This window comes from Plectrocnemia conspersa, unplaced genomic scaffold (genome assembly GCF_051122295.1).
Source record: "Plectrocnemia conspersa isolate PC_06_02 unplaced genomic scaffold, ASM5112229v1 ptg000007l, whole genome shotgun sequence".
Classification (NCBI taxonomy): domain Eukaryota; kingdom Metazoa; phylum Arthropoda; class Insecta; order Trichoptera; family Polycentropodidae; genus Plectrocnemia; species Plectrocnemia conspersa.
Window position 1 is genome coordinate 7,556,768 of NW_028277171.1, and position 15,236 is coordinate 7,572,003.

The window sequence follows — 15,236 nt, forward strand, 5'->3', positions numbered from 1 at the left end:
CATTGAGTGCTTCAATGTAGCATTTTTCAATACCTACATGAAGGGGTTGGTTATTACAACATTGTAACGTAATGGGCTTATGTGTGAAATGCCACAGCGGAAGATTTACTACAATGAGAATGTGAATAATAATAGCTCTATACCCAGAAGTTCTGTTTTATAGACATCCCAGCAATAAATAACAACTTGTCGAACACCGTCGGTCACATTCGGTTAATTAATGTCGCGACCGTAGCTTTACACTATTGACACGATCCGAAAGGAGCAAATTGCATCTGGAAGGTAAATTGGAGTCTGCGGTCGCCGATATCTGGTCCGATCTCTCCGGGGGCCGCGGAGCAGCCTCCGCCTCGCAATCTCCTCTCGGCGATCTGGTCGTTTTGCTTTTGCTCCCATTTCGGGCCTGTATCTGCGAGAGCCGCGAGAGGTCGACCTATTCAAGTAGCCGCCTGCACCTGCTCGCCTTTAGGCTACCTTTGGCCATTTACAGGACTGGACACACAGAGTGACCCGCGAAAACCGTTTCGTGATCGGATTCCGATCGGAAACAACTTTCGATTCGTGTGTTGTGCAAAAAAATATTGCTTATACGACGACGCGGTTGCTTCAAATATTGCTTCGGAGACTTCCAGGAAGTTGAGGACGTATCTGAGATGCGGATCGGTCCTTTGTAATCGAATGGAAGATCAAAAAGTTTATGGACTAGTAAATCACTATCCGCAATTCCCTTTGAAATAATACAAGTGCATTGAGATCATAGAGCTCGTTTATAACTAATAATTTGCTTTTATAACATCGGATCCTACAGATACCTAAGCTATAAAATATAAATTTAAGTTTAAAATTATTTAGAAATTAACAAAAAATTAATTCAAGTGTTAAAACAATTTTTAACTTATTTTCCAATTAGATGATACATATACAATTGAATGCGTTATTTACAACCAGGGATCTACCGGTGACAAAACCTGCCCCCATACATTTAATACGGGAATACAAATATACGGATTTTGAGAAGGCCTTCGACAAGGCGTGTTATGGATTATTAAAAAAAAGAATATTAGTAAAAACAACTCGGTTGCTCGGATGACTTAACTCGGTTACTATCTGAACTATGGCGGCCGATTGTAGAAAAAATATTTCGCTCTCTTCATGTTATTTATTAATAACGTAAATATAGCAGTTACAAATTTAAGTTTTCTTCTGCATGCAATTGATTTAAAATTGCTTAGATGTATTTGGTCTACTACTTTTTTCTATAGAGTGATTCAAATTATTTATGGAAATGAGCTTGCGTTCACTGTCTGCTCTTTAAGTGCCACATTATTTAATTTATTCAATCTCGTTTGCCATCATATTAGTCCTACGATCTATGTGGGAACGTTATGGCTAGAGAACCACTAAAGCAGAGATTCTCTCTACACGTAAACGACGTCTGCGATAAATCTTCCAAGATGCTCGGATTTGTAATGAGAAACGCGTTTCATTCTGATGATCCGTCTCTCTGATACTTTAGTTCGCAGCATTCCAAAATCGAAATTTATAATTTAGAATCTTTATAAGAGGATATTATGATATTATCTATTTTCGTATCATACCGCCGTTCTTTTAGAAGCTAGGAATATTAATAATGTGTTTTTTTACTATCGTAGCGCATTGGGTAATCTATTACGTCATCATTTAATTTAAATAAATTAAGAAAATTGTCTGATGGACTTAATTTAATTTAATTAATAAATAATTTTATCTGGACAACCTTATTTATGTAAATTTTTTTTTTTAATTTTTGCCCCGATAAAACTACTTCTACAAAAACAGATTATATTTTTTATTTATTAACCCTTTACGCTAGATATTATAGTATATTTTTAACAATGTTTTACTACTGGTATTTTTAATAGTTCCATATAGATCTTGTTGTGAGGTACTCTGTCAAATATATTTTATCGGCGCTATTTTTTCTAGGTTATTTAATCTTGTGCTATTCAAACGCAACATAATTTTGAAGAAAATATCAAAGACAATTTTTTCTAATATATATTTTAAAAATTACTATATTCTCAATAAAATACAAAGCTTTGGTATTTATTGTATATGTTTATCATAACTTGCGATTTATTTTATTGTATTAAAAAGTTGTTTTATGGTAAATTTGATTATACGAGTTACATAGATTACAACACAGTGTCATTCGGCAAGCCTTATATAAAACAAATCTTACAAGCAGTAGAAAGGAGACATCCGCAATAAAAATAATTATTTATTAAGTCTTAGATTACAAATTAGAATATTAGTCATTACGGAATCATTACATATAAAATGTGAATAAATCATACTGCGTTGAATACGCGATGGCAATCTATCACCACCATATATTGACCAAACAATGAGCGACGCACACCTTGTGCGGACGTTTGCGGTTAACCTTTTTCACTCGGTAAGGATGCAATCTATGGCTTCCTGTTTTTTATTTTAATTTTATTTGTTATGTCAACGTCCGCAAATTCTTGACCCTTGCCGGGAGAATCTCACGCTAAGAGAATTTTCATTCTTGATGGTGATCGCGGGGTTAAATCACCGCCAAATGTTGTAATGGTGGTTTCAGCGGTGGTGGTGATGGTGGTATTAATTAAAATCCGATGTCGGAGTTATGGCTCGACTACCAAAATGGTCGTTCGGTAATATTTTTTGCCCGTCCGGTCATGAACGCTCGCCGACCAGCGAGATACCTCACAAATCACCTGTCGCTGCCAAGTTACCTGCGGTAGCAGCGTGACCTGCCTCGGCCCCCGCCAGGGATCGCCAACCAGGGGTCACGCGTTATAATTTTGATTTGCTACCTAATAAACGCATATAAATATTTACAAATATGACTATAATAACTAACTAGGGACAGGTTTATAATTAGCCCAAAATCATACATATTTGTTTTATATATTTTTTATAACAAGTTTTCTAATGCGTCAATATATATTCAGAAGTATTATTATTAACATAATGCTATTTATATATTTATTAAAATATATTTGCAGGGCATAACAACTTTACACCAATGCAACCTGCACAGAAAAAATACAAATAGTAATATTTACATTAAGACATTAATAGCTATAATACATCCAACAAGTGTGAGTACCTAGATGAGAACAAATCAATACTATCCGATAGATGATAGCAAAATCGGATAGCTGTACTTATTGGAGAGTTGTCTAATACTATTTTTCTTGCATGCGGTACTTCAAACAATACTCGAGAACTGATTAAACCGACGATTTTCCAGAAACTCCAGATTGGGAATATTCCCTAAGAGCAACTTGAAGTGCTTTTCACAAGTACACTCGTTGACGCGACTCGAGTGAATCATATATCAGTATACCTTATGGAAATAAAAGTGGATAATATGTATATTTCTTCATGTACAACTATCTGAGAACTCTTTTTTTGACCTCTTCTAATAAAAGTTTGTCGGTTGTATTTTTTGCCTATCAGACCAGAAAAGCATACTCGAGGATACTGCTCATTATACAAAGCAAACAGTACTTTTGAGCTTCTCAATTGATTTTCTCAAGAGCACTATATGCTTATTGTTTATTGCATATGTTTTTTATAACTTTGTTGTATATATTTTTTATATTCTGATGGAATCTATAGCCCTCTTGAAATATGACCATATGTTACTACTACTGTATGGATAAAGCACATTGCTATCCATTTTATAATAAATTGTTAGTGGTGTACTTGCTCTAGACTTTTCAACATCAAATTGAAATTTTTACAATCCTCGGTATAATCAATTTTAAGTAATACTGGAAATTAGGAATTACAAATAACTTTATTAATATCAATATTAAGCAGATAAAACATTATTGAGGTGAGATTAGAACCTTGAGGTACTCCTGAGGTGACAATGCATTCATATAATGAACTTATTGGAAAAAAATTTATATAAAATTTATATTGGAAAAAAACTTCGTTGCTACCGATATCAATTTACTAAATCATCCTGTTGACTATTTAAGTATTATTCGATATTTAACTAATTCATACACAATACTAGTAGAGATACACACCCGACGCGCGTTTTAAATCCCACGAACTGTGCCTACGAACCTAGCAGCTGTCTAAAAAAAAAGCCGCGTTCTAACTACCCCCTTCAACGTAATATGCACCGCACACGGCGGTGTATATTACGCGCTACACACTCGATTCCACTACTTCGGACTACTACTTCGTTCCATGAACTTCTTCAAACACCTTCATTTTTTAAGATTTTAAAATACCTTTCGATTATAATTATAATTATTATAATTAATGAATAATATTTTAAATTTCAGCTCTTTAATTAACATTAAAACTAAATATATTTTCGCTAATTTAAAATAAATTCAGTATAATTTGTTGCACATATATTATAAGAAACAATCATTACTATTTATTAAATGGTAAATAGCAAATAATGGTATGACTTTTTTGAGGTTACACCACAAAAACATCTAACCACTGAATTGACATTAAAAAATATTTATATTTATATAATATCTTTTAATATACGATTTCGAATGTACGTAATAGACCATTAAAATATCCTTATTCATTTACAGTTATTTTTTTTCATTTGTATATAGTATATATAATAGTTTGAGGCTGATTTAAATTATGGATCTATTCTGCTTAAGTAAAAATTTTAAATAAGTACATACATAATTCATTAAAATATTAGTATGGTTGAAAACGTCTGCCTTTCGCAAAACTTTATGATTTAAACACATGCATGCTACATAATGAACATATACGTATACAGCGTAGTTTTAATGTGTATGTTCACGTTTCAATCTTCGTTCTTCTATCTACGATGATTGAAAGGTTGATCAAATTCTTTATGAATAGCCAGATGGAGTCGAACGATGAATGAGTAGAGCTATTTGGCCTTTCGACTTCTTCTTGCTTCGCTCTCACCACCGAAAAAGAAACTTAACCGACCAAATTATGGTGAGGGGTTATCATTCCAGCAGAAGAGAAGGAGGAGAAGAAGAAGAAGAAAAAAAATATGAACGACCGCAGATCGTTTTGCTGAAGAATAATTATTATATGAATGTTAAGTAACGAGTTTGGAAATTGTCCATGCCACCTTTTATGATGCTCGGGAATTGTGTTGAAGACTAATGAAATTCACAGGACATGATAATAACAATATAAATACAATAATGAGTAATTTTATACTCATTATAGTTAATTCATATTCGATTGCTCTAATAAGCTAATGTTCCGAAAAAACACAGTACATTCTTTCCGGTGTAGAATACCAAGTAGTATTTTTTAAAAGAACATTTCGATATTTATTCTTATGATTAGAAAGATTATGATTTTATTAACACAATATAAATTATTGCTTCTCTTATGTAATATTTAAGCCCACGACAACTGATAATAAGTGTCTTACTGCTTAACTGGTGTTAATATTTTTTAATTAAAAAAAATCACTCACCATCGTCGCTAGAATATACATCTTCCGTCATATTTGAAAATCAATCTCCTGCTATTTATTTTTATATTAAAATCACAATGGAACTTTTCCAATCAATAGTTATGGTTATTATTTATGTTTGTAAACGATCAAAACATTGCGCGTCGAAGTTGCGATCGGTTACTGACTTCACTAACAAAAGGAGTAGTGCTCAAGTAGGAGGCAGGCGGGGTGAAGAGGTGAGTTCAGGGCAGAACTCAGAACCTTCTAAAATTTAGATTTAGTATAAATATAAAAACGACTATCGATACTTAATTTTTATGAATTCAATATAAAAATATGTTAATAAACTGCTGACAATAGTAAATTTCTATCATAATCTAATTATATGTAGTAGAATATTATGTAAAAAGCAAAATAATATCATACAGAAGTACGCTGAATTTTAAGAAGAAAAGTCTGTAAGTGCTTGTTAAAACTAAGATGAGACGTTACACTTTTTCTGGAAGAAAGAAAAAGTCCACTGTAAGGTCTTGCATTTAAATGGCAATAATTGTAACTATGGGTTGGTGTACGTGCCAGATATTTTTCACCATAAAATTTATACTATTACAAACTTTCTTTGCTTATATACCATCTGGAAGAAGAAAGTAGATGCCAATATTCTTAAAAACTTATAATTTTATAGGAAGTGTTTTAGCAATATCGGGTTGAGATATACAATTCTCTGTCATCTATTTTGAGAATAAATAACTGCGAACACTTGGAACTAATACAAAACTTATTTAAAAGTATTTCTTAATGAGATGAGAACTAAACAATGGATTCGTAATCTTTTTTTTTTATACAAAATGCATTGAAGAACCTGACCATTTGCAACATTATTAACAAATTAAAAGGTCACAATAACTACAACTTGAACAATGAAAAAATATATATCACCCATATTACAAAAATATTTTTGAACCCCTTGATTACCGATCGCCTAAAGAAGCCACATAGATTGTTTATTATCTTAAGGCGTAATCACATTTTAGAAATATGGTCAAGAAGCAATGAAATTTGTTCATATACAGCTCGAAACACTGTCTCGAAAAATTGACAAAAAAAAAAGTGCCTTAAGTATAAGCTTTATTCCAATATTTTTTGTTGCGGTAAATTGTATCTAATAAATAAACTGTTAATATCTTTTACGGCGTCTATTTTACTGCAAAAGTACACCCCTTTGGCTTCATAAGCAAAAAGTAATGACCCTGACGTAACAAAAAAAACAAAATCACTGAATCAATTAAATTTTAAATAAACATAAGTATTTTCTTGTAAACTGGTTAATAAAATTGACAAATGAATAAAAAATAATGTCCTTAAACTAAATGTTTGATTATTAATTATAAAGATATGTTAAATAACAATATAAAAATAGTTATAGGTAACTCTATTATAGAAATAGGTGATAATATAAAATATTTAGAAGTAATTGTAGAAAAAAATTTTTTTAAGAAACATTGTAATTACATAATTAAAAAACATAGTTAACATGTTTAGTATAAATACAAAAATAATAATCTACAAAATTATTATATTGCCTTACTCAATTATTGTGCAAAAATATGATATATGCCTAAGAACTGAAATAAAACGATGTTTTATAAAATTAAAAATAGGACAATGAGAGTAATTTTAAATAAAAATAGATTTTCTATTGTTTTAGTATTTAAATATAAGTTATAAAATAATATGTTATCAGATTATTTCAATAAGTATTTAATAATAAATAAATATGTACATAGATTTAATATTAGAAATATAGGTCATTTATGGATAGATAGGTATTAGAAAACGAGTACGGCCAGGGGAATATTGTACAATCTGGCAAAATAAAAATGTAGCGCGTTTGCTTGGAATTAAGAAACACGTTTGTGAATTAAGAAATAAATTATAATATTGTATTATTGTATATTATTTTTATTTTTATTTTTTACTAAATCTTCTGTTGTAACCTGACAGGCGTAAGCTCAATGCATTACAACGGGGTAAATCTGAACCAACTGAGTATGTCAATCTGGTAATAAAAGTAAGTATTAATTATGTTAATACTTACTCAATAATATAAATTCGCATGCTTCTCTCATGGGCAATTTTATTTTCCAATATCCATATTTTCCAAGTGAAGCATTCAAAACATATTCAACAAAAGCATTTTATATAGTCAAATTACGAATATGAAAACTAGTACATATATAATAACATTTTTAAGTATTAATTTGAGCCGTTAATGACATAACGAGTATGCAATAAGGTGACATTTTTATTTAATAATAAAATTCCTAATCTTTGAAGTATGAAATAGTAAAAAACCGATTCTAGAATCCATCCGTAAATACTTTTAAAATTAAAAAATGTTGCGGTTACACGAAAATAAACTTTAAAATATTACGAGTATAAAAGGCAAACCCAACGCATAACATGTGATCTCCTAAACTCCCACCACTTAATAACCTAACCCCACCGCCGATTTTTAAAACGATGATTGTCGAGTTATCTCTAATATTCTTAGCCTTTTTATGTATATAAAATGTATGTATTAATTTACAATGAACACATTCTCAGTGCGGCCCCGTGCGCTTATGTCACGAGGTCACGGCCGCCGGCCGCCGGCCGCGACACATGACCTGTGACCTCAAAGCTCAAAACGCTCATGTGAAACATCCATCTGTCTCTTTCGATCGCACGCGATCGAATGCACAATTGATGGCTGTTTAGTCGTCGCTCTTATCCTCTTCATGCCAACATGCACAAACGGTAAACAATAAAAATACACTATATAATATTTATTAATTTTAGATTCATGATAAACTCTGACACTTTATGATTGAACTGTGTTAACTTTTGGAATATCTCCTGTTCGCTCGATGAAGTCGATGCACTTTCATGTAAAAATCTTATATTGTCTATGAACTAACTATGAAACATTCTATAGCCAAAGTCGATCGTGATCTTCAATTTCTAAAAATCTCACGATGACTCCTGTGACCTGACCCCAACCTTACAAAGTTCACATGTATTTTACATTAACCACGATGTACGCGTGTATAGTAAACATTCTACATGTCAGTGATCGTCGATCTTTTACATCTCTGAGTTGACTTTTATAAAGTTCGTGGGTCAATTCTAACATGCTGATAATGTCGATAATGCTGAGAACAATATGAAGTCTACGATCAACGTTGTTGTTTGAAAATTCACCGTAAAATTTGTGCAGTAATGGTGTGCGTGGAAAGCAGCTGCTATTCTCGGTCTTTTAAATATCATCTCAGCTTAGTTCGAGTACATCTGAACTCACCTTTATTCCAATTCGAAAGCGAAGTAATGGAAGTGTCAAGTTTTGACATATAATTTGATTCGATACAATAAATATATAATACAACCTGTTAGGTTCATCAATTGACGCACCCTTCTATTTTTAATTCTACCCCTCAACGGAGAGAATACATTATGTTATTAAATATGACAAAAGGACCAGTTCAGCATGCGATATACAAAGACTGGTTTTAACAATGATACAAAATGAAATACCACATTGAAAAAACATGTTAGCAGACTAAATCACAAAGTGCGTACGCGTGCATTCGGGATTGCCATCATAACGGCCGTGCGTAATCTGCTGTAGCGGCCAACAGCAATTTGCTTAAAAACTCGCCACACTTTTGTTGATCGTCCCATCGAAAAGAGTCAAAATATAAAATTTTCTTTGAAGGAGGGCCATGAATCTAACTAAATACGGTAATGCTAGCAACCAATAATCACTTCCTCTGAGACTTCGTCAGACACTTCTACTGAAATTCACACTTGAACTTCAAAGTTCAAGGTATTAAGAGCTCTCCAACTTGGACCTAATAGGTTCGTACGAACTTTAACTAAGAAGAAACAAATTCAAACGATTTAAGATCGCAGAAACTGCCGCTTCTCTCTTTGTATCCACTAGTCCAGCTCGACGCCCGGAGTCCAGAGCTGAACTTCAGAAACGCTTGGAGCCTACAGACGCACCTTGTGAAACTTCACGTGTAACTAGCGTCCTCTTCAAAAATGTTGTCCTCCTTTGTCCTCTATTCGTCCTCTTTTTATCTTTCTTTGTCTTCCTTGAACAATTTTTAACAACCGCAGCAATCTGTTTTTCTTTGTCCTCCACGGGCAAAAATTTCCATGATGATATTTTTTTGCTTCCGCATCTGGTCACCTAAATACCACATTAAGATGACTTTATATTCAATAGAAATATAAAATCTTTAATTCGTCCTTGAACAACTTAAGATCAATTATGCGCGTATAATAGACAAGTCTATAATAATATGTGACAAGCTGTGTACGCTCATTTACAGGAACCCGCACGGGTCTAAGGTCATGGGGTCCACAAGGTCATAGGTCAATGTAATACGTATTTTGTTTGTCACCGTCGATTCGAGCGAACAACCCACACACTTACATATTCTCGATTATTATTAACTAATAAATAATTACTACTTGAATACGCTGAGTCATCATAGTATGTAGAGGAAAGACGGGCTAGATATCCATCACATCCTTTTAATTAAAAAATTGATTTGAAGCTGACAAAGATCTGAAATAAAATAAGTTACTTGCTAATTAGCAGGGTGCAACCACCGGTTTTATACCCCAAAAGTGTGACACTACTGTGATCTGTCTGTGCGCGCATGCGCGCCTTAATTAAAACCATTGAATTCGCGCGTTTCTGAATTAAATATGTTCAAACCAAAACCTAACCTAACCAAATTTACCATTATACCATTATATTCGTATAGGTTAGGTTTTGATTTTAACATAATAAATTCAGAAATTCTGAATAAACTTGTAATTTTCATGTATAATTTTAATAATACTTTATAAGTTTAATTTGTGATCAAAAATAAATGTCTCGTCTAACCCAGCTCTTCCCCACATAAATACTCTTTAGAATAGTTCGGTACCTATAAACACACATTATCGAACAATTATTGGATATATTTTGTGGCGACATCGAAAAGGTCTTCTGTGTGGATGAAGATTCGGTGGTAGTGAGACCACACGAAACGCCTACTCATCATTGATAATGAACATTCCCACGGAGTATTCGTTTGGGAGCCGTTCGGTAGGTGGCGGTGGTCAAAAAAAGTGATAAGGTCATAAAAAATATTTTTTGAACGAAGCCAATCTGGTAGTCTATTATTATGGGGAGTGGTATTCTGCGAAATATGCATAGATGAGTTTTTTTGTGATTATGGTATCTATTGAAATGCTACGAACCTTTTAATTCTCATAAAATTAATGCAGCTTTATACATTTATTAAAGTTGCCTATTTTAAGTGACTTTTTAAAGTTGCCTATTTTCAGAGATTTTTATTTAACGTATTTTTTTTAATTATAGTTAAATCATTGTATAACCTTAAAAGAAGACATTTACCACAAAAAAGTACGTTAAATTATTGCATCGTTATACCCGTGAAAAATTAAAGTAATAACCCTTATAAAAGAGACAATAATAACGGTCCAAAAATTGTCTCATTGTTTGGAAAAAAAGAAAAGTTCCTATTTAATAGGAGGTACAAGTCCATTGTTTTTTGTAAATTCGCAGAAGAGAATGAAGCGATTTCTGTAAAATGTACGGAGACAAAATCTCGTACAAATTGCCATATTTACGTTGACATTTTTTTGATTCATCTAAAATCGCACAATCGTAAAGTTGTCGCAACACTGCATCTGATAAGACTTTGGATGCTGACTCCAACTTTGCGACTTTAACCTTTCGACCTGTTTGTTGAATCATACGTGAAGAAGCATATAATATAAGTAAGTAAATGTTTGTTTTTTTATAAATAATAAATTTACTAACGACAGTTTGAGAATCTCTACATCGCATTAAAGGTAAGGTGGTGTATTTATATGTAATTTAGAGATTGTGTGCAATACCGTATCGCGATTACATATTGCGTACTATTAATTTGGTCCTCGCATTTGTCGCAGTTCACGTACTTCGAGGATGTACTGTTTTTTTCTTCGTGGGAAATTTCTTTATAATGACCATGTGAACAATATGAGATACTATTTCTTATAACCGACATTTTTATGGTAAAGTTTATATATTAAAATTATTAAACACAAAAAGTAGATGAAGCAATTTCTTTAAATATGTTTAAATATAAATATATGTACATACGTTTATTTTTATATTAATATATAAAGTAATATCTTTTTATATTGAACGTATATGAGCTAGTCGATTTTTATCGTGGGATTTTATGAATCTGCCCATTTGATCTTGTAATCGCGAAACCATAACCATAACGCACAAATATCTACGTATCGAATAATAATGTAAAGGGACAATTATCAAAACCACATACCATACAATCGTCATGGGAAACTACCACTGGATTTTTACAAGAAAACCACAACAGATTCAGTACATAAAATATATATTCTAGATTACACCAAGCGTGCTATATGGTTTACACAAAAAATCTGAAACTTTTTAATATAATTTTTATATTTATTCAAAAGTTTTTTTATAATAATATAAATTTATAAAAATAATAAAAATAAAAAAAACGATGAGTTTCAACTTGATTTATAAAGAAAATCATATAATGCATATCATACATAACAACATATGTAGGTATTTATATGAAAACCAGTGATTTTTATTGTGTTGGTGAGATCGGAATTAAAAATTATTATATAATTATTATTCCGATTAATCATTACAAATTAGGTTATCCTAGATTTTCGTAATCTCACAAATGAATATTATGTTAATTAATTAAAATTGAGCTAGAACGTATATATGTATGTACAGGCGGCCCTCGACTTTCGAACGTTCGACTTTCGCACAATTCGCTATTTCGCACATTTAAAAAAAACATTTTTTTAAATTTAATTTTTTTAAAAACCTTCTGATAGCGGTGAATCTTTTGCTTCAATCTGACGTTCGTATGATACAAACAGGTCTACGATATGTTCAATTTTGCAAAATAAAAATATAATTAAAGAATACGTTCAAAATTGTGGAAAATAAAGATATATTTCCACAATCTTTAATGATATGTTTCCAAAAAAAACACAGCAAAAAAAAACATGGATGAAATGGAAAATCTTTGTCATCAAAAAGATGTCCCTCTGAGTATTTCAATTATTCAAGCAAAAGCTCTTAGTTTGCACAAAGATTAGAAGGATAGATTAAAAAAATATTTAAACACGGTTTTTCGAGCAAGTAACGGTTCGCTTTACAATTTTAAAATGAGGTATTCTTTTCATAATATTCAATTTACTGGAGAATCGGCTGATGCGGATAAAGATGTTGCAAAAGAATTTATTTCCTAATTATCCAAAATTATTGAAGATGTAGAATATTCCTCTAGCCAAATAATTAATGTAGATGAGACAGGTTTATTTTGGAAAACTTTTTAACAATGAAAAATATTAATGAAGCCTTCACGCACCTTGACAAATTTTTAAATATTATGGAAGATTGTGATCCTAATGGAGAACGCATATCTCAAGTGCGTGGGGCGATCAATAAAAACATTGCATGTTATAAAATACTATATGAAGAAAAGAAAAAGAATAGTGGAAAACAGTTATCTCTTGATAACTTTTCAAAGGAAACCAATGCAAACCCCACTTAAACGTGTCTCTTAAACGCCTCTTAAACATCTTATATTTACTTGATAAATAAATATTTTAAAATACATAAAATTTCAATTTTTTTACTTTCCTCGACTTTCGTACATTCAACATTCGCACACATTTATGTGCGAAAGTCGAGGGCTGCCTGTATTAGGTATTAAGAAATCTTTTAGTTTTAGTTGCTGATTAAATAAGTATACAAAAAATGCTCGAATTGGTTTTTGGGTTTTTTTCTAGATTTTCCTAATCTCCTCAAATATATTAATTTAAATTAAAAAACACACAAATTCTGAATCTAATGCTCCTTAACGTGTGAATAATATTATTGTATTTTATATATTTGTTGTATTTGATACAATGAGACAATATGTTATCATTTTAGCGGTCAGTAATATATTGTACAACCAAGTAAAATCTTAGTTAAATATTCCTTTCTATAATGTTATATATATATATATATTGTATCGACTTGACTTATACAACAATGGTGAAATACAAAAAAGTTTAGATATGTTATTAAAACATTAAATTTTTATATTATCTCATTTGCGGCTAACTTCAAGCGTTATATACCTATCTGAGTGTTTTATGTATTAGTAAAATGATAGTATACACAATTGAATACAAACATACGTCTGATCAAATATAAATATATATGTATACATTAAATTTATTTAACATATATTATTAATATAGAATTTAACTTATGATTATAATATAAACTATTTCCCTAATTACTAAAATATATAAATTATTATATTATTAATTTCTGTTTATATTATCTGCATCTACGCGGAGGAAAATTTGTCAAAAACTAAGAACACAAAGAAATTCCAGGCTAAACCTTTTCTAACCTTATTGAAATCAAACATTTTTACAATCATATAGTTTTATTTTTTAATGCAATTTGGGCAATAATTTAATAATATATATATTCCAATTACTCATTTATATGCACAGGAAACGAGACATTAAATATCAATTAAATTATAATTTGAAACAATTGAGAAAATTTGTAAAAATAAATATTGAATTTGTGTAACATGTGGATACTAGAGTCTCCAATTACTCGAACCATCAACTACTCGAGTACTTGAGTACTTTCGAGTATTTACCAAATTCGTGCACATATAAATAAATAAATAAAATACTTAGTATGTTAATTTTTACAATTATTTTAACTTCACGAACATACTTTTTAAAAACAATATGCAAAAAGTCTCTCGAATTTAATATTACTGCTAACCTTTGGTTTTATTATTCCCGTTATGGAAAAAAACCCTTTCCGTTGTTGTTGATGTTGATCTTATTGTCATTAACGCGTTGGATAAGGCTTCTAATTTATATCTGTTCGCTTTTTATAGATATAAAATTTTTTGAACTCTCTTTTTATGTTCTCTTCTTTCATTCCCTTCTCTGATTTTCTCTTATTTCCTTCGACTATTGACAAAATAGCATTTTGTAATTCTTCTTGAATAGATTTTTTTTCTTAACAATATACAATATTCTACTCCTTCTGATTAATGCGAAGAATTTAAATCTATATCCTTCGAAGATGTATTTGGGTGAATCCCTTTCACTCTAGAGCTAAACGGTTCGCAAAGAACTGACTTTACTTTAAATGCCTTTAAAACACACAATTGTTTTGATTTATATTTTAAGCTGAGGGATCAGTATAAACAATTTACAACACTTTACGCTACAACTGCATAGTCATAAAACCTAAATTTTTGTTGTTGTTGATGTTTCATATTGTTCATTGCCATAAATTAGATAAGTCGGGACTGTCGAACAGAAAACACAAAAGAAATTTCTCCGTCGTACCCACTAACATAGCCGACGACCGGAACTATGCAACTATGGAACTATGAAAAAATTATACCTGATAGTAACCGCTCTAACTCGGGACTTCGGGCATAAACGCCAAATAAAAGCAAGCAAGCGAGTTAAAGTTATTTTTGTTTCTGAAATATTTCAAATTTTTTTAATTTCGAGTATTAATCGAGTAATTTTCAAAATACTCGATTATCAAGTACTTGAAAAATAGACAAAAATACTTTAGTATCGAGTACTCGATTACTCGAATTGGAGA

General features: G+C 31.1%; 1 protein-coding gene across 4 annotated transcripts in view; it reads right to left on the bottom strand.

The window, feature by feature from the left end:
• The window catches only part of Samuel (SAM-motif ubiquitously expressed punctatedly localized protein), a 230,096-nt gene that overhangs the window by 198,368 nt on the left and 16,492 nt on the right, over positions 1–15,236 (bottom strand). The window contains exon 1 of one of the 4 annotated variants that reach the window (XM_088188792.1): positions 5,486–5,641. The exons of 2 other annotated variants lie outside the window; for them this stretch is intronic. In XM_088188792.1, coding sequence (XP_088044918.1) covers positions 5,486–5,516 — 31 coding nt within the window. In that variant the 5' untranslated portion in view covers positions 5,517–5,641. Of the gene's footprint in view, positions 1–5,485; positions 5,642–15,236 lie in introns of those variants that run through there. One more of the 4 variants, XM_088188791.1, reaches the window with a different exon arrangement.